General features: G+C 44.7%; 1 protein-coding gene across 1 annotated transcript; it reads left to right on the top strand.

Annotated features, from left to right (window-relative positions):
- The first annotated feature begins 10,705 nt into the window (after window positions 1–10,705).
- Window positions 10,706–14,205, top strand: LOC109868996 (neurogenic differentiation factor 4-like). Its single transcript, XM_020458799.2, has 2 exons — window positions 10,706–10,991; window positions 12,208–14,205. Exon 2 carries the CDS (start codon window positions 12,214–12,216, stop codon window positions 13,330–13,332), a length of 1,119 nt encoding a protein of 372 aa, XP_020314388.1. The 5' UTR covers window positions 10,706–10,991; window positions 12,208–12,213; the 3' UTR covers window positions 13,333–14,205.
- Window positions 14,206–21,654: the final 7,449 nt, after the last annotated feature.

Below are 21,654 nucleotides of genomic sequence, written 5' to 3'. Positions count from 1 at the left end.
TCGGACGGTGCACTGTCTTAGTGGGCAGTACTGGTGGCCCACTTTGATTAAGGATGTGAGGGTTTATGTTTCCTCCTGCTCGGTGTGCACTAAGTGTAAGGCTCCTAGGCACCTGCCCAGAGGTAAGTTACAACCCTTACCCGTTCCACAACGGACGTGGTCGCACCTGTCGGTAGATTTCCTGACTGATCTTCCTCCTTCACAGGGTAACACCACGATCCTGGTCGCCTACTCCCTCTGCCTGGTCTCCCTACGGCCCTACAGACTTCAGAGGCCCTGTTACCACACATCCTCTGGCACTACGGAGTGCCTGAGGATATAGTGTCTGATCGGGGCCCCAGTTCACGTCGAGGGTCTGGAGAGAGTCCTTGGAACGTCTGGGGGTCTCGGTCAGCCTTACCTCAGGTTTTCACCCCGAGAGTAAGGGGCAGGTGGAGAGAGTTAACCAGGATGTGGGTAGGTTTCTGAGGTCTTATTGCCAGGACCGGCCGAGGGAGTGGGCAGCGTTCGTGCCCTGGGCAGAGGTGGCCCAGAACTCACTCCGCCACTCCTCCACTAATCTCTCTCCCTTCCAGTGTGTACTGGGGTATCAGCCGGTTCTGGATCCTTGGCATCAGAGTCAGACCGAGGCTCCTGCGGTGGTCGACTGGTTCCGGCGCACAGAGGAAACATGGGACGCCGCCCATGTCCACCTTCAGCGCGCCGTGCTGTGCCAAAAAGTTGCCGCAGACCGTCACCGCAGTGAGGCCCTGGTGTTCGCACCGGGGGACCGGGTCTGGCTCTCGACCCGAAACCTGCCCCTCCGCCTGCCCTGTCAGTAGCTGGGTCTGCGGTTTGTGGGGCCATTTAAAGTCCTGAGGAGAGTGAACGAGGTTTGTTACAGGTTACAGCCCCCCCCCCCCCGATTACCGCATTAACCCCTCATTCCATGTGTCTCTCTTCAGGCTGGTGGTGGCTGGCCCGCTCCAGGAGTCTGAGGTGCGGGAGGTTCCTCCGCCCCCTCTGGACATCGAGGGGGCCCCGGCGTACTCTTTTTGTTCCATACTGGATTCGAGACGTCGGGCTAGGGGCCTTCAGTACCTAGTGGACTGGGAGGGGTGCGATCCGGAGGAGAGGTGCTGGGTTCCGATGGAGGACGTGTTGGATCCTTCAATGCTGCGAGATTTCCACCGTCTCCATCCGGATCACCCTGCGCCTCGCCCTCCGGGTCGTCCCCGAGGTCGGTGTCGATGCGCTGTTGGAGCTGCGCAATTGGGGGGGGGGGGTTATGTCATGACTTCCGCAGAAGTTGGTCCCTCTCCGTTTATACCAAGTTCGTTCTCCTGCGCCCAACTTCCCTGCCACCAACACACACCCATTACAATGATAGGATTAAATCAAATCAAACTGTATTTAAAGTACATTTAAAGTTTGATTTCATCTGATTTTTTCATTTTCCTTAACTTAGATTTTGGTTGGAATGGAGACATGAATCCAACACATCAATCATTAATTTGTAGACAAACTGGATTAAATCCAGACTCAGTGGTACAGATGGAGCTATCAAGCAGAAGATACATCTCCTTCAAATGTTGATATTTGGTTGCGTTGAGAAACAAACACAATTCAGTATCACTTTTGCAATATGGTAAATAGCCTATTAGCAAGTTAACAAATGATATGTTGGATTCACATCTCCATCTAAACCGAAAATAAAAGTTAAAGAATAGGATTGAGCCAGTGGCTCAGATGGAACTATACAAGCCGTAGATACATGTTGATATTTGGTTGCCTTGTCAAGAAACACAATTCAATATGACTTTAGTAAGACAGTAAATAGCCTAAAGTTAAGACTATTTTACAAACTAATGTAACAGTATTTATTCAACCTTAAAATGAGTAACACATCCATGGCCACATTTTGAGGTTACTGTTAATAAATGTATTCTTATGTAATCATAGAAAGAATGCATGTTCAGGGTCCCATGTCTGTGGACATTTTCCCAATTGCTAGAATAATCTGCACATAATCTCAAACGGCATTGATCACTTACACAATGTACTTTAATGTAATCTCAACTAACTGCAATCCAGGTCATTTGGTTGTGCTATTAGATCAAGCACAATGATAACACATTAACGTGTTGTATAATTAAAGAAAATATTTGAGATTGTATTCCCATTTGAACTTTAGTGTGCTTTAAAGTGGTTGAATTGTGCCGTGATAACACATTTAGGTGACAACTAAACGAAGAATCAGACATTGATTTTCAATTGGAATTTGGTTGTGCTTTTAGATGGTTGAAAGAATAGTGAACACGTTACGAATTCAACACACTTTTGGCCGTCTTTTTGAATAGGTGAAAGTAGGTTTGAATCTCATTGATAAATGTATCTACCAAATATAACCCGATTCTCGAGGTTTAAAAGACGTGGTACGCAGTGGGGGTTTTGCCTAATATGAATGATCTCCTGCTTCATGCAGTTTGCGTTTACAGTGCTTGACTTGGACTAAAATAGTTGCCAGTACTCATTACATGTAGGTGCAGGAGCTCCGCGATACGTTTGAGATAACATTCTATAATACATAGGAACAGGAGCTCAAACAGTACACAATTTGAGATGCCGGTACTCAGCTCTGGTGAGCTCTTGCATAAATCAAGCACTGCCTGCAGCCTAATAAATTGGATAATAACCTTAAGTCAAAACTGCTACAACCTTAGCAACTTTAGTGTATGTTCTCTTTGTTTTAGCTTTTCCAATTCATTATCTGCTGAATTACTACTTTTAGCACCACAGAGAAGAAGGACCGATTCATTCAGAGATGTAGACTATTCATCCAGAGATGTAGACCATTCATCTAGAGATGTAGACTACTAGCCCACTTCTGGTAGCACCACTCTCCTAATAATCGATGCCCTCCACCCCTCAATGGATTTTAGGCACAATCCATCGCGCGCTCAATGGCCCTTGAAATCACCGTTTATGTCTCGAGTCCCAGAACAATAGCGACATACGACCCTCACTGCGCGACCAACGGCACTTCTGTGCTTTTAGCATATCGAATATTTAAATGTGGAGAGTAAAGAAAAACGACCACCTAAACGGTATGACTTTCATTCCGAACACAACGCTTTGAGTCTGCAATCAAAATGTATTTTACTTTATTATAAAATGTCAAAACAATGTCTGTATTCTATTGATAGATGTGTTGCCCCTACATGGGCCCAGCTGAGTGAGGGTTGACGTTAAGATGACAGGACGGATAAAGCCGAGTCTGGCGAGCAGACAGCACTGTCACTCGTCTCAAACCGTTTAAAGGGATTAGTTGGCACTGGGGCAAATCGTCACGTTTTCCGAATACAATAATATTATACCATGGACTGAGCAATAGCAATCAGGATCCCAAAACATTCCTTCTGGGCCATTTTATAAACCAATAACTTTGCTCAATTTAAAGCTTGTCCAGCCCTATAGCCTATTACAGCAATATCCTTATTTTAACCGAACTCCCTAAAATGAATATTCAGTCTCGCAGATCATTCAATTGACCCTTCGCTAAGCCCCGCCGCAGAATACCGGCAACCAGCTTTCCAATGAATAGCAACTGTCTTCGAGTCTATTGCCACGTTCAAAACAACTGGGAACTGGGAAATATCCGACTTCCAACTTTAATGCGTTTAAAACAACTGGGACCTCGGAAACAAATTTGCTCCGACTGGGGAAAAACGTTTTGACCCAACCTGAGATTCCAACTTAGGAACTCGGGCCTCTTTCTAGAGCTCCGACTTTCCGATCTGAAGATCACTGTCGTCATGATTTGACCTCATATTTTTTCAGAGTTCCCAGTTGTTTCGAACGCACTGAAGTCGGAGATTTCCCAGTTCCGAGTTCGCAGTTGTTATGAACGCAGCATTATACCAATTCCTTAGACAAGCTCCGGATATAATCGAATGAAAGCCATTGAGAGCTATGGCAAAAACTGAAGAGTCTTCTTTAAAAAAAAATACATGTTTAAATGTCTAAGTAATTGAACAGTGTACCAGGAGTACTTGCTACTGTGATTTCTGAAATGCAGAGCCTATTTTTCCGAGTCCGAAATTGAACTTTTGTTACATTGCTGGCTGGCTCAGCTGATTAGTTAGCGCTCATCTCAGTCTCATTGACAACCAAAACTAGCTACTTAATATACTGTAACTTGTTTTCTCAAAATGTATGTTAAAGATTTCAAAACAATGTCTAAGTTAGCAACGTTATAAATACAACTTCCATCTGCTGTCGACATCAGGAATACAATTTTAAGGGCACTAGCTCCAAACGTGGTTATAGCTTTGACTGCATGCTGACAGCGAATTCAGAGCTATTTGGCTAGCTACACTACAAACATAATTTTACCAGGTTCCCGTGAAGCAATTGTAATGACAGTCCACCACAACATACCCAAGAGTTTCCTGATTAGCAAGGGGTAGTCTGTGTATAATTTAATGTATTAGAAACACAGTTTGAGATGTGAGGGGATTTCGCCAGTGGTTGAATGGGGAATTGGACTTCCCAGGAAAATGTTATCCAAGGTTGCAACAGTAAAGGAGTGGAGTTATTTGTAAAAACAAACTATTTTATTTTCCATTTCTGAGGCCTATGGTGTGAGAATAAATTGAATTATTCTAACTAAGAGGAAATGTTTCAATGGTTCCTTTGGGGTCCCCTAATGAAATTATACCAATTCTCCCAAACGAATGTCTTACAACCCCCCCCCCCTTTCTGCCCTGCCATGCTGAATCTCCCAGCACCTGATTTATTTTTAATGATATTATACCCCTCCTCTTCTTACGGCTGTGTCATGGTAATCATCATGGTTTGCATCCCAAACGGCACCCCTATGCCCTATGTAGTGCAAGCTACACACTACTTTTGACCAAGACCCATAGGGGTAGTGCACCACACAGGGAATATGGGGACATTTGGGACGCATACCCAGGACTCCTCCATGCAGCTGCCTCTGGATCACATTAGCCAAGCTTAATATTGACTGGGGCGAACTAAACAATAAAATGTGGGGACCGGGAGCTTAGAGGGCTAGAGGCAGCACAGGCCCTGCCAATACTTAGACTGCAGGAGGTAGAGGAGGTGTTTAATCCATGATGCTGAAGAGCTTTTTGCCCTGGAGGATCAGTTCAGTTCCATCATTAAGCATCTCATCCCTAGGCCTGTACAGCTTTACCCACTCAGAAAGCTTCCATCCAGACGTAGTCAGGCTGCCCCACATCAAAACCAGCATGATGAGAGACCATGACTCCAGAGGCAACTTTGAATAATTTTATTTTGCGCTTGCTTGTCTTTTAACACACTAACATCCCTTTTAGTCTTGACATTAGAAAATACACTTTACAGCCGAATTTGGTTGCCATTGATAGTGTGACAGTGCCCTTTCAGAAAGAAAAAAGGTCTGAAGATGGTTACTCTCCATGAGTGTGGTTGGCATGGGACAAACTCAATCTATTTGAATCATTTTGTGAAGTGGTTATGCCTAATTCCTGGGACTGATAAACATTTTTTTGTGGAAATCCACAGAAAGTAAAACATTTACCATCTCAATTTCCTTTGCCGCAAATTACCTAATTGTTTCTCTTTTGCATTAAATGGACAATGTTTTTGTTTGCATATCAAGTATCAATCAATTTCACCTATGTTTCTACACAATAAATCACAATATATCCAAATGATAAAATCAATATGGTAATCTAATTAGATTAAAAGCACTTTTATCCATTGGACTAATTCAGGCTGCTGGCATGCCTGGATGCTACTGCATTTGCATAATAGTCACACAGGGAATCAGTGAGGCCACTTGTGGGACACAAACACCTGATCACAGACACACTCTATGGCTCCTTGCCAATCACACCTACTTATTGCTCTCATTCAAAAAAACATGTGTTCGAAGAAGAAGTCTGTCAATGCATTTGATCTGTTGTTAGAATCGATCTCCCTATTCCTACTGACGCTATTGCTCTGTCTGTTCCCCAACACTGTTTAGTGCGAGAGACGCACCGATTACCGCCCTTGATTAGTGGATTGGTGTAATCTATTCAGGTTCGTCTCTCTCTCCCTCCTGCTCCCTCGCTCCCAAAACCCCCTTGGGATATGCCTGTCTCCCCCACCCCTAGCATGGCAGATGGACCCCCCCCCCCCCCTCCACCAACATCCATCTCCCAGGACTCCAAAAAAACAGTGTTGATGCTCAGAGGGTAGATGGGATGGAGGTTGTAGTGTCTTTACAGAACTGAATATGAAACTACTGCCTCCTTTTTTACTAGCTCTATCTCCACTGTCAGATTTAGAAGCCTCAAGGCAGAATCCCCATTCTGTACACTGCCCACTTTAGTGCGATTTAAGTCCATTCGCTGCCTTCGAGGAATTGCAAAAGGCTCAGTCTGTGCCCCACCCGCTAAAAATCTCATCAAGCCGATTTTGTTTATAGCGAAACACTTATGGAAAAATGTCTTGACTGCACTTGTCCAATAGCTCCTTGCAACCTGTTGACTTAAAGTTTGACTCCTGCACTCACGCTTACCTAAATCTAAGACTTTTTGGTTTGAGAAATGTATTTTTGACAGTACAGTACATGCATGTCCATTTGATTCTGCATCCATCACAAAAATTCTCTCCTGCCGAGGTGCTGCAGCATGTTTAAAGGAGCATCCGCATGAATAGAGGGGCTGCAGCATGTTTCAAGGGGCTGCAGCTTGTTTTGTGGGGCTGCAGCATGTTTTGAGGGTCTGCAGAATGTTTAGAGGGGCTGCAGCATGTTTAGAGGGGCTGCAGCATGTTCCGAGGGGCTGCAGCATGTTTTGAGGGGCTGCAGAATGTTTAGAGGGGCTGCAGCATGTTTAGAGGGGCTGCAGCATGTTTCAAGGGGCTGCGGCATGTTTAGAGGGGCTGCAGCATGTTTAGAGGGGCTGCAGCATGTTTAGAGGGGCTGCAGCATGTTTAGAGGGGCTGCAGCATGTTTCAAGGGGCTGCGGCATGTTTAGAGGGGCTGCAGCATGTTTCAAGGGGCTGCGGCATGTTTAGAGGGGCTGCAGCATGTTTAGAGGGGCTGCAGCATGTTTCAAGGGGCTGCAGCATGTTTAGAGGGGCTGCAGCATGTTTAGAGGGGCTGCAGCATGTTTAGTGGGGCAGCAGCATGTTTCAAGGGGCTGCAGCATGTTTAGAGTGGCTGCAGGCCCATTGGGAGCAGGTGGCGTAGTGTAGTGATGTCCAAATGTATGCCTCCAATTAGGCTGGTGGGTCTCCATATATAATATTGGTTTGATTTACACATGGAGACAGACTCAGTCTTATTCCCATCCTCCCTGTCTGGGAACAGGGGGCATGATCTTTTCATTCTGCTTCTGAACTCTTTATTCGTCTTCTTTGACTTCCCTGAGGGGACACTGGGATTGCAATAATAGAGAGAGCATGTAGACGTCAAAAGTCCACAGTCATACAGTATGTGTGTGCATGCATGTCCCCTGTGTAAGGCACATTCAGTGGGGCTTAGTCTCTCCCCCAGGATAGTCTGTACGTATATTCAGCCTCGGCCTCAGTCAACAGCTCATAGAGAATGCTGAGGGGACTCCATTTTATAGGACACACACATTTGCTATACAGAGAAAGATAAACAGACAAGAAAACACAGACAATCAGATGGAAGAGGGGTAAACAGGGAGAAGGATAAAACTTGTCACAACTGAAAGGTTGACAGTGGAAACAGTTCAACTTCAAAGATGCTTTATGACGAAAATGGAGAGCTCCACGGCAAGGAAAATGTATCTTGAATCAAAAAGATTTGAAATAGGAAAATAAGGCAAATGTTTAATTCGAGCTAAAAAGAAGCACACAGCACCCCCCCACCCTCCTCCCCACCCCCCTTCCAAACACGCCCCTCCCTTCGCACACATCCGCGCTCCCTCCATCCTTTTCTGATTACTACAAGGGGCTCAGCTTTCAGCCCGGCCGAGGGAGCATGTGTGCACGGCTTTAATTCCTATTGTATTCGTGCTGTCTCGGTGTGCCAGTGTGTGTCTGTGTTTTAGCGAGCGATGGAGAGGGAGAGAGAGAGAGACCCATCTGTCAGAGTAGCGTAGAATCCCCCCGTTCCCCTCTAAATCCATCCCATGGGGCAGGAGCGACAGACAACTCACTTGTGGCAGGATTTTTTTGTGTGAAAAGGGGGGGATAACAACAATCATAACAACAAAAGCAGCATTTAAAAACCTAATACAAACCCCAATCCATCAAAGCTTGTTTCCTTGCCCACGTGAGTGGGACATTTGTTAATATTGTCGGAATCCCCTAACTAAAAACATATTCCAGTGATATTTGTCAAACTGGATATTCAAGTCAGAATTGGAGCAGACAGGAGGGACACAATTCCCAAGTTCCCCCTTAGTCTGTCATTAGGGACATTTGGGACGACTGTGGGAAGCTAGGCAGCACTACTATTCAGCATTCCCAGAGCTACAATTCCCAGAGCTACTATTCCCAGAGCAGGCTGCAGGTGTGATGAGGACTGGCATGGACTCGGGGGAGGTATAGATTGTGGGGGATAGGAGTTACCCGGGGGACTGTGAAGCTAAGTGGGAGCAGGGGGCCGCACATAGAAGACACTGGGTCTGGCTGCACAAACTGTTGACACACACATGACTACTTCTGGTTTCCACGTTGGACAACGCCATGCACGCACACTAATATGCACGAAGCGCGCACGCACATAAAAACCAAACCATCCAAGGCTCCATCCGTAACGCCCGACATGTGCAACGTGCTGTTTAGGAACGAAAAGGCCACGTGGGTATGGGCGTCGCGATATCAAGTGAGGCGGGCAAATGATGTGTGAACACACAAGCAACAGATGCACCTCCTCTTTCGTTTCTTATATCTGACCATATGGTCCTACAGTGATCTAGAGAGTCCTACAGCCTAGCCCAGCAACTTAGTGGCATACGATTTAAAATGCAAATTCTACTCAATGATGACGCAACATGTTATATTTATATATCTATGCGCTAAAGACAAACAGGAAATGTAACTGAGGTGCAGACCGATGTAGGTTTTCCGATGAGATAGAGAGTGTAAGAAAGCCCAAGAGCACAGTTTGCAAGCACAGATGTGCCTGGTGTATACAATAGGATCAATGCGGGGGCACGTGCGCCGCAAGTCACGGCTGTCAATAGCATCTGACCACAATAGAGCCCCGACTGTGTCGTGGCTCACCCTGCACCATGCACTGGGACATCACATATGTTGTGTTTGTTATGCCTTGGCATTTGTTGTGAAATTGGAAAAGGGTAAGGAACGGGACTAAATGATGGGAAATGTTAGTTTGTCTAACACCTAACTCTCTTCCTGACTTCAGAGTCTGTAATGATTCTTTGATGTTGTTGGCACAATGCCTCAATAAGGAAGGGGACTGGGCTTTACCTGCAAAGTTGGTTGGATCTCCTCTGTGTCTTTCTCACTCAAATACCCACATGCACAGCCACACACAGGCCCCCAGTGCCACCCCCTTCCATTACAACGGTTGGATTTTCAAATCCAAACAATGTGAGGTCTAAACCCCAGATTAAAAATAAATAAAATTTGAGACATCCAATCGAACCTGTCACACAATTTCAGAGCGAATATTTCATTATCAAACAGCCTCCATTCCAGACCAGTGTGTCCCAGCTTTCCCTGCGCTGTGTCATGGTAGCGTCAGCCAGGTTAGGGAGGGGTAGTAATAATGGAATATTGTGTGTAAACAGTTTAAGTGTTTAAAGTGCTTTTAATAACAAACCTAAAAGACCCTTTAAGCTACCAGTTGAAACAATGAACTCTGAAACACAATTTTACTCCATCTCAAACTATCCCAAATTAAACTGATGTGATTTAGTCTTGAGTTGTATATCAAATCTATTTTGTTTTCGATTTACAACTTTTTTTAATATGATGGGGATGCAATTCCAACCCAAATATAATAAAAAAATAGATAGTGTATATTCTCATAGAATTCCGGGGCACCAACCGTTTAAATCAGATTAAACGTATTTGCTGCTTGACTCATTCAACTGATCTTGGGTGCAGAGACCGGGGAGTCGGGTATATGGCTAATAAGCGGAAGAAGCAAATTAATGGACGGGTGAACAACGCATACACCTGGTCTTACCACACCAAGCTGTCAAAATCACTTACGCATAACGCGATGAAGGAGCGTCGCTTCTTCAGAATGTGCGTAATTAAAATATCGAACCGCGCGCATTGTTAATCATGTGTAGGATTTCAATCCACGATCATCCAAGCATTAACGAAAATTAATATTCTAAGTATTGTGCATGATGAACATCACAAATTGTTAAAGGAAACATACATTTTGTGTACAAATTGGGTTACGGAACAACCGTAGCATATAGGCCTCTCACATTTGGAGCTTAAGCGAGCACAAAATCAGCTTTTTTACAAGAAATTGAATTGCTAAATACATCTCATAGTTGCCTATTTAAAATGACATAGGTAGTTATGGACAATTTTGGACACATAATATTGTATGAAATAATTATGGAATTGTGGACATTTGCGCAAAATCTCTCTCTCTCTCACACACACACGCACGCGCGCGCACACACACACACACACACACACACACACAAAGATTGGTGACGCATGTGCGGTTGTTTGGACAGAACACTTTGGCCACGAGCCCGCCACACGCCTTTGGATAAGCTGAATGTTATGGGTGGGGCGCTCGTGGGAGGGGCCAGTCCACCTCCTAAAGGCTAAACTCAGACATATTCATGCCAGTCGGAGATGAAAGTCCCATCGCGCACTGATTGTATTACTGAGGGAACGAAAAGGAACTTGGAAAGGACTGCTACAGAGCGAAACGGCATCTGTTGAGGATTGGCTATAAAGTAATTTTGCTTGGTACTGGGGCTTTTGAAGTTAGCCGGACGTCTGACAAGTTTGGAAGAGCGAGTTGTGAACATAAACAGGTGCGTTTTGATTTTATGTCAATCAAATAATTGCATTCCATGTGATTCTATTACAGATTATATAGTATTCGCCACACTAGATCAACCCATAGGCCTATGCATATTTATGCAATGCGTGTCAACAGAAACCAACAACTGTAAACTGCCTTAATATTCTACAGGAAAGGTAGTTGATGAAGATGGCATTCTTCATAATAGGCTTTATGCCAATGCCACCAAACAACTATAATGCATTATCGTATCATATCAACAAGAAAGTGAGATACCACTATCTGTATTTATTAACCTGAAATAGACTGTTATAGATATAGATGTTATGGTTTGTATTGTACCATATTCAATACAATTGTCAGTGTCAAATACAGTTATGATTGTTTGTTAATCATTCAGTCTAGCCAGTTGAGTCCGTGCGTAATACTTTGTTGTTATTCATGATTTTTAGGCCTATAGTAAACTGTACTACTTACATGCACGACTTCACGATCACTAACTAGGACGACTTAGTTGTAGAACAATCGTGTGTCCTTAGGCAGAGATTTATTTGGTTGTTGGTGTGTTTAGGAAAGTTCACCCGAGTCCCCATTGAAATTTTTTTATCCTTTGGACTCAGATACCAATCTACAGTGGCATTTTCGATAATTCCACGCAAGATTGGATTTATAACGGTACTCATTCCAATCAGCAAATCAAATGTAACTGTTGATGCAGGAGATATTTGGTCCGGTTGTTACAGTGTTTGTTGACTTGGCTCTGTAGACTACCCTGAATTTAATCTGAGGGTTTTATATCCAGGTTAAATCCCGCATGTCCCAGATTGACGGCATCTCCAAAACCACCACGGCATAAACAGCAGGGAACCACAGAGTTTATCCCCAAAGTGTCTCACATTAGATCATCCTACAAAGGACAGAAATGATTTTGCATAGATAGTGCTCTTTTCCCTTTGAATGAGTTGAGAGATGAGAGATGTTCTGTATCTGCTAAAATGTTCATCCATTCTGTTGGAATGGAAACGGAACTGTCCCTGCTATTGTGTGCTGTCCACATAACAGTGCTGAAATTATTCCCTCTCATGTATGTAAGTATAGGCAACCAGTTGGGAATTAAGTTAGAGATAGGTCAACCAATTCCAATTCCAAACAATGATGACAAATAATGATGACAAATAAAACAACTGATTCATGAGCTTGACCGAATGTGTTTTTGTTTTCCTCAGATCACAATGATGACCAAACGATTTGGTAAGCCTGGAGAAGGAGATGTGTCTGAGCTGGTCAGTTCTCTGGCCTGGCTAGATGAGGACCTGAGCTCCCAAGATGGAGAGAGAGGTCCAGAGATGGGGGGCCGCTACGGCCTGGGCCCAGGAGGCCATGGGAGCATTGAGCTGGGCAGCGAAGACATGGAGGATCAGGAGGAGGAAGACAATTATAATGATGATGATGAGGAGACTGGAATGGACGGAGAGAATGAGGCGCCCAAACGGAGGGGGCCCAAGAAGAAGAAGATGGCCAGAGGCAGACAGGAGAGGTTCAAGGCGAGACGCACCAAGGCCAATGCCCGCGAGCGGTCCCGCATGCACGGGTTGAACGACGCGTTAGATGTGTTACGTAAGGTCATGCCCTGCGCCTCCAAGACCCAGAAACTATCCAAGATCGAGACCCTGCGGCTGGCCCGCAACTACATCTGGGCCCTGTCTGAGGTGCTGGAGAGCGGTCAGTCCCCAGAGAGCCACGGCTTCACAGAGATGTTGTGTAAAGGCCTGTCCCAGCCCACTAGCAACCTTGTGGCTGGGTGTCTCCAGCTGGGGGCTTCTGCCCCCAAAATGATCAACAAGCTGGATGACAAGCCCTTTGGAGGAGCTCCAGGAGTTGGTAGTGTTGTAGCAGGGCAACCTGGTGGCCATCACCCCCTGAGTGGTCACTACCCCTCTCCAGGCCTGCCTAGCCCCCCCTACGGGTCCCTGGAGGCCTCCCACCTCCTCCATATGAAGAGCTTCGAGGGAGGGCCCTACGAACAGCACCCTTCCCCTAATGAGTGTAGTAGCAATGGCACCCCCCCTTACGACGGGCCCCTCACACCCCCCCTCAGCATCAGTGGCAACTTTGCCCTGAAGCAGGAACCTTCCCCCCACGAGGCTGAGAGGAACTACCCCTCCCACCCTTCCCATTACCTCTCGTCCCTACCCCACTACCCCCCCTCCTCCCTGGCCGGGCTGCCAGGGCCTCAGGGCCACCTCTTCCAGGCCTCGCGCTACGAACTGCCCCTAGACATCCAGGCCTTTGAATCCTTCCCTCCACCACACATGGTCGCCTCACAGATGGGCACCATCTACAGCGAGTGAAGGGGAAAGTGAAGTTGGTTGGCCAGGCAGGGGAGAGATCCATACACAGCCCTGCCTCTGGTCCTCCAACCTTTCTGCACATACATAGGCCCGTGACTCTGTGAATGATTGTGTAGAGAGACAATGATATGACATTTACACTGTCTAGTGTCCTACTCTGGGAGAGCATGGAATGCTCCGAGAGAGAGACTCAACTAAACTCAACCTACCTGGTCATAATGAACTACTGAAGAGATAAAGATGCACCCTTCATTGTATTACTAATTTATTGTCGTTGTTGATTATTATTTGTGTTGACATTATTTGTTTTGTCATCATTTGTTTCTGTCTGTGTAATAAGTCTTCCCTCAGTTCCTATTATATGTAGCTGTACTATTTGTTAACCAAATCAGATATCCAGGTATAAGCACCGCACACTGTCTCAGAGACACCCATCCATTTTTTAAACTAAAATGCAAGAGTACTTGGGCTGAAAGAAAGTCCTCTCTTGTGTGCTTGAGGATGGAGAGAAAATGTGTCAGAAAATGTTGCTCTTACACTCAGTTACTTCAACTTCTGCACTGAGGCCCATACTGTAGCCAGCATCATTTTAGCCATATGAACAGAAATGCATTTAATTTATATCCGTATTTAATATTTATTTTGACAACTATTATCCTTTTTGCAATTTTCTCAGCACTGTTTTTGTTTTACTGTCTTCTTGATATATAGCTTGTCGGTCACCGGCGACTTTACTAATGAAGGATTTAAATTATAATTTTTTTCCGAAGTACGTTTCAGGATTTTGTCTCTTATGGTGTCCATCACTACTGTTTTTGTAAATACTTAGCTGTTTCGCACTTAATTGAATAAATATTCTTATATTATATACTATTTCTGAAGCAACACATGTTGCCATGGTTTGTTGTCTTTTCACTCATATGAAATGTGGATATATCAGATATAGGCAACCAGATAGAACCTATCATTTTGAGCAGCACATTAGTTTACTCCATAGTGCCATTAGATGTGGGTAGTTACATTACCATTGTACTTCTAAAAACACTCATGAGGTCCCATATTAGGACAGAATATGTCAATGCCTCTGTTTTCTTAACAATCCCGTAATAATACATACACATAGGAATACATGGCGTTGGCGGCGGCTTATGGTAGAACATTGAATTCTCTGGAAACAGCTCTGTTGTTCCTGCAGTCGGCATGTCAATTGCATGCTCCCTCAGAACTTGAGACATCTGTGGTATTGTGTTGCTTGACAACACTGCACAGTTTTGAGTGGTTCTTTATTGTCCCCAGCACAAGGTGCATCTTGGCAAAGAAGAAATGCTCACTAACAGGGATGTTAACACGTTTGTGCACATCATTTTAGAGAAATAAGCTTTATGTGTGTATGAAGCATTTCTGGAATCTTTTATTTCAGCTCATGAAACATGGGACCAACACTTTTCATGTTGCGTTTATTTAAAAAAATGCATATAATATAGACAGTTGATTTACATTCAGCTGATAATCTAAAAGACAACACTTGTTTTGATAATGGGGTCCTGTGGTTAATGTTAATGAAAATGTGTGTGATGTAATTCCTGGGCTGTGCTACAGGGTTTCCCTGCATCTGCCAGGTCAGTAAGGGGCACAGCGGGACACTGGGCCATGGGAAAACAGGCCTGGGGAACAGGTGACTGTGTCACGGAAGGCTTTCTCTCCCTCCTTTCTCTCTCTCCCAATGACTCATTCTACTATACACCTCATGCCAAAACATGTTTAGCCCAAAACCAAGCTCAGTAAATATCTTAATCAGAAGGTATTACAAACTGTATTTATAAAAATCTATGGTTAAAAAGCCACTCATTCACCACTCTGGGATGTTGTTGGTAAAACTGCAGTAAAACATTTATATACTGTATATAACATTAACATAACATTTAAAAAGTCAACTGAAACTGAACTAAAATTATTTTTATGACACCCTTTACCAGCACTGCTGCTCAAATTCAGGCAAAGTTCCCACACAATTTATATCACCCGACAAACAACAAAAGTTTACGTTTGACTCTGGAAACAAGGATTTGTTTCAGCACTGTGTTCACATAGTAGAAAAGGAGGGTTCTTGAGACAGACAAAGGGCAGGGGGACAGTGTGCAAAGAGGGAGAGCTGAGAGCAAGAGAATGAGTGTGCGAGTGTATGTTTACCATTCTGGTCCTTTAGTTCATGGAAATAAAGAGGAAGGTGCCTCTGTGGCTGTCGTCCAAAACAAAAGCCATCCCTCTCACCTCATCCCCTCCTCATCCACCTCTCCTTAGACTTGTGCCTTTTCCAGTCGCACAAGTCCCGGCAGCATGAGAGAAAAGCAAGGGAGGGAAGAAAAGGGAATGATTGTTTTAGTGGGCACCACTGGTCCATTGTAAGTGCAGCCTGTTCTTTCTCTTGACCCCTGACCTGTATTGTTGTGTGGCGCTTCTCGTTCCGATATGAAAGACAGCTGGGAGAACTACGGGGGGTTGACGGACAGCTGGGGACAAATTGGAGAGAGGGAAAAAGAGGGGGAGAACGAGTGAGTGGGGAAGAAAAAGTGAGGGAGAGAAATGGGGATGCAGAGTGTGAGAGAGCAGAGGTGAATGAAGTCCTTGCTCTATCCATTCACAAGTGTTTCCCTTCCCTATTCTCTCTCCTCCTCTCCTTCGCTCTCAGCCTGGGCATAGGAATGACACATAGCTCCACACAAACACACACACACACACCCATGTTGGCCAGGGAGAAAGTGCTGGAAGAGTTGATGTCTGGTGTGTTGCTACTGCTTTGTGCCATTGCTATGTTGCTATGGTGTGTTTGTTAAGTGGTATGGGGAAGGGTATGTGGATCATCCTTCTGAAATAAAAATGAATTAGTAGAGAAGGAGATATTTATTAAATATCAGATAACAATTTCCGAAACATTATGTTTTAACGTTTTAAAAAGATTAGAAAAAGAGAGACAGACACAGTAGAGCAAGAAAGAGCCAAAAGGCTTTTACGGCATATAAAATGCCATCTTGGCCAGTATGTCGGCAGCAGACAGCGACCTGTGGCAAGTCAGTCAGTCCCATGGGGCAGCTCATATGTCATTGTCATCTGTGACGCAACTCAATCCACAGACATGGACTGATATGCACAGGGCCAGGGTCAACTTAATCTTCTAATTATGCAGACACTGGGAGAAATCTCCCCTATGTATGTCCATGCCCCTCATTGTAAATTATATTTTTTCTTAACTGACCTGCCTGGTAAAATAAAAGTCAAATATAATAACTACATAATGGACAATATACAGCATCTGGGGTCTTTTGTTTTTGTCTCTCAGAGCACAGCATTACTAATCCACTGGTCAAACAACAGCCTCTCCCATTAAAATGAGAGGTCCTGATCCATAGGGGCCAGCTAGATGGAGGGCTGGGTGGAGGGATAAAGGGTTGTGATTAAGATGGTATTAATGTGTCCATAGGATCTGCTGGAAGGCTTTAATCAGTGTCTGCACTGCAGTTTATCCCCTAGCCTGCCTTTAAGATGGGGCTAACACTGTGGTCCTCCCTCTCCTCTCCTCCCTCCCTCCATCCCCCTCCTCTTTCTCTCCTCCTCTTCTCGCCTCCTGGGTCGCAGCGTCACATACAATGTAGGGAGAAAAGAGGGAGAGAGAGGGGAAGAGAGAAAAAGAGGATAGAGAGAAAGGAGGGGAGGAGAGAGAAAGAGGAGGGGAGAGAGAGAGAAAGAGGAGGAGGGAGAGAAAGAGGGGGAGGGGAAAGAAAGAGGAGGGCAGGAAAGGAGAGCGAAAGAGGGAGGACAGATAAAGAGGTGGGGCGAAAGAGGAGGGGAGAGAAAGAGGAGTGCAGGACAGGATAGAGAAAGAGGGAGGAGAGAGAAAGTAGTGCAGAGGTGGTAGAGGTGGAACGGGTCCTGAAACTGAGACGGCTGGGACCGAGGGGAGCAGCTGGGGAGAGAAAGAAAGAGGGATAGACCCGGGGAGGAAGAGATTTGGGGGAAAGAAAGAGGCAAACAATAAAGGAACAGGGGAGACAGGACGGGGCTGGCTTGGGGGAGGAGAGGGGGAGGGAAAAATACAAATGAAAGAGATGTCGGTTAAGACCAGACACAGAGGTAAACTCCCATCCATAGTGTCAAACACAGCATGTCATGAACTTGACTTGATACCACTAAGCTCTACATTGCACAACTGCACATGATAGGACATCGCCAGACACAACTCTGCAACAGCACTTCTGTTCTCATCACCAAAAACAACATTCACTGGACAAGAGTAAACATGTGCCACTAGCCAAACCCCCTTGTACAGAAACAACTATGGTCATTACTTTAAAAACAACACCCTTTCTCCAAATACACCAAGCACAACTTAGAAAACGGGTTGTTTGGATCCCGGATGCGGATTGGTTGGTAGCACGGCGTTATAACACACAGGGCCTAAGAACCGCCCTTAGTCGGGAGCTATCACACGGTATAATGACTGGGTTCTCATGCCTTATTGCTTAAATGTACAGTACTCCTGCCCATATGGAGAGACACAGAATTATTTTCGTGGGGCTGGTTAGAAAAATAAGGGAAAACAGGTTAAATGGAACAATGGTGCCAAAAGAAACTGCAAGAAAGAGAGTTGGTATGTGGTATGGGGGGGGGGGGGGGGTTGAACGAGAGAAAGAGAGCAGATCGGCGGACTTAATACGTATGTGAGTGGATATAAAAGGTGATATTGTGAGGTTGGGATGAGGGGGTGGGGTCCTACCCCTCCCAGAGCTGTGTGAGAAGTACTAGAGTGTCGGAGTTAAAGAGCTTCTAATGGGCTCTGGGTGCTGTCCTGTTTACCCTGGGCCCCCCCTCCTCACGCCCACTGCTTTGTGGAAGTTGCCTGGCTTTGAGGCTCCCACAATGGGGCGAGCGGAGGGACAGATGGGGGTCTCTTTGGAAGAGCCAGGGCACAAAAAGAAGGCAAGGTAGGAGGGCCCGGAGCAGAGAGAGCATCTAAGAGAGAAGAGAGATTTGACGTCTAGCAGCACGCACTGCTGCCATCAGAGGCGTGGCGGGAGAGAAAGAGGGACGGAGAGATGGAGGTGGAAGAGAAAAGGAGGAAAGTGACAAAGGACGTTTTTCCTCTCCTTTCAGATATCCTGCGAGGAGTCACGTAGCGTAGGCCCGAGCCGAGTGTTTCCCTGGTCTGCTTGTGTCAGCTTTGGGAAGTAAGTCCGGTTCCGTCCTGCCCGGACCAGAGGTGTCATGGGGGTCATGGAACTGTCCTCCAGGGGTCAAGACCACTGTGTCCTTTGAGCTTTGCTGTTACATTCCCTGTTGATTCTGTGGCCAATCAATGTTGGTCGCTGATAAATATTCTAAAAGGCTGGGTGAGCTTACATGAGGCCCTTTGCTCCACTTTAGTAGGAGCTCAAATTAACAAATAAAGTTACTTTGAGAGAGAGAGAACATTCAAAAAGGGTGAGTTAAGTTATACTCTGAACATACGTGATTCAGTTGTAGTGTTTTGTACGTGAAACCAGAGCTGTTTGGGAGCAGTGCACCAGGGGACCTATAGTGATGGATGAAGAAGGAGGAATGGAGGAGGAGATGTAGGGTGGAGGAGAGGTATGGAGAAAGGGATGGAGTAGGAGAGGAGGTGCAGGGGAGAGCAGAGGGAGGGACTGGGCACAGGAGCAACAGATGGGGTGTAATTTGGAGCTCAGCTCGGGTTGTAAACTTTCTGTTGGGAACATCTGTCCGTCTGTCCATCTGCCACCCACTTTCACCACACTGTTTACACACAGGAGAACACTAGATCGTTTGTTTAGTAGAGGCTCCTCAATTAGCCGGGGAAGTAGTAACTTTAAAACTCAGTTGTTAGAGTTTTGTTAGAGATCATATAATAACTGAATCGACTGTTGCGGAAACCCACTGGGCACACCAAGTCCTTTCATCATGGATAATTGGGTAATATTTGGTTGAGACCATGGTTGACCAATGAGATTACACCCTTTATTAAACCCACTCAAAAAGCCTGCCAAATGTTAGTTGAATTTCCACTGTTGTTATCACTATGCTTTCAGCCACCTAAAAAGTACAACCAAAGTTCAACTGCGAACACAATGTCAGATATTACGTGCTTCGTCTAATAGCAGAACCAAATGACCTGGATTGCAGTTGAGATTACATGACAAGTACCTGGTGCAAAGTGATCCATGCCGCTCGATTGGGAAGATCTCCACAGACCTGAGACAAACTAGGCACGCTATCTTGAACATGCAAACGCTATAGGAGGACATAAGAAGACATTTATAGTCACAGTAAACAAAACATTTGGCCATGGATGTGTTACTCATTTTAAGGTTGAATAAATACTGTTACATTAGTTTGTAAAATAGTCTTAACTTTAGGCTATTTACTGTCTTACTAAAGTCATATTGAATTGTGTTTCTTGACAAGGCAACCAAATATCAACATTTAAAGGAAATGTATCTACGGCTTGTATAGTTCCATCTGAGCCACTGGCTCAATCCCATTTTTTTACATATATTTTTGGTTGAGTTGGAGACGTGAATCCAACATATCATTTGTTAACTTGTCGACAAGTTAATAGGCTATTTATTGTGTTTTAAAAGTGATGTTGAATTGTGTTTGGTTGTCAACACAACCAATTATCAACATTTGGAGGAGATGTATCTTCTGCTTGGATAGTTCCATCGGTGCCACTGACTTAGTCTGGCTTTAATTCCAGTTTTTAATTCCAGTTTCCTTCTACAAATGAATAGTTAATAGGGTGGATTCACCTCTCCATCTCAACCACCAATCTAAGTTAACCCTTGTGTAGTGTTAACATTCTGTTTACTCCTCTTGACCAGCCTCCACTAAGCCCCTCAAAATAAAGCAACCTCATTGAATTTTAAACCCCGAATCTATTTTGCATGATGAAACAACCTGTCATTCATCACAAGCTTTGTGTATATCTGGGTTTTCCCTCTTCCCAATGCAGAAAGACTGCATTTAATCAGTGAACACCACTCATTTCTATTACAACACCCCTGTCACAATTGTTTTCTTTACTAAAGTAGAGGTTTATTATTATTATTATTGCTAAAGGTACCACATAGGTGTAAACATACCTTTTTTTTTTAGCAAGGGATAGCACTTGTATAGCCTAAGAAAGTAGCAGAAATGTGCAGAAATTAATTTTACTTTATTTTACTGAAGGTAAAGGTAATTTTACTTCATTTTACTGAAGGGAAACAATAACAGCCTTGAACTTTTTTGGTGATATATTCTTATATACTGTACAATGAGGAATTCAACTACAAAAAACGAGTCTTCTTCCATTTTGTAACCATTACCCCCACCCACAAGGTGTATAAACAACAACAATAAATAAGAATAAAATAAGATAATAGATACAAAACAAAAACGTGAAGAACATAAATCAATCAACTCTAATTAGCACATGTAGGACAGTATGCCAGTGTGTGTGCATGGACTTTGCAGATGTACAGTGGGGAGAACAAGTATTTGAACACTGCCGATTTTGCAGGTTTTCCTACTTACAAAGCATGTAGAGGTCTGTAGTTTTTATCTTAGGTACACTTCAATTGTGAGACAAGGAATCTAAAAATCCAGAAAATCCCATTGTATGATTTTTAGGTAATTAATTTGCATTTTATTGCATGACATAAGTATTTGATCACCTACCAACCAGTAAGAATTCCGGCTCTCACAGACCTGTTAGTTTTTCTTTAAGAAGCCCTCCTGTTCTCCACTCATTACCTGTATTAACTGCACCTGTTTGAACTTGTTACCTGTATAAAAGTCACCTGTCCACAAACTCAATCAAGCAGACTCCAACCTCTCCACAAAGGCCAAGACCAGAGAGCTCTGTAAGGACATCAGGGATAAAATTGTAGACCTGCACAAGGCTGGGATGGGCTACAGGACAATAGGCAAGCAGCTTGGTGAGAAGGCAACAACTGTTGGCGCAATTATTAGAAAATGGAAGGAGTTCAAGATGACGGTCAATCACCCTCGGTCTGGGGCTCCATGCAAGATCTCACCTTGTGGGGCATCAATGATCATGAGGGAGGTGAGGGATCAGCCCAGAACTACACGGCAGGACATGGTCAATGACCTGAAGAGAGCTGGGACCACAGTCTCAAAGAAAACCATTAGTAACACACTACGCCGTCATGGATTAAAATCCTGCAGCGCACGCAAGGTCCCCCTGCTCAAGCCAGCGCATGTCCAGGCCCGTCTGAAGTTTGCCAATGACCATCTGGATGATCCAGAGGAGGAATGGGAGAAGGTCAT

This window comes from Oncorhynchus kisutch, linkage group LG24 (genome assembly GCF_002021735.2).
Source record: "Oncorhynchus kisutch isolate 150728-3 linkage group LG24, Okis_V2, whole genome shotgun sequence".
Classification (NCBI taxonomy): Eukaryota; Metazoa; Chordata; class Actinopteri; order Salmoniformes; family Salmonidae; genus Oncorhynchus; species Oncorhynchus kisutch.
The sequence above is the reverse complement of the archived record's forward strand: the minus strand, read 5'-3'. Positions and strand labels throughout refer to the sequence as shown.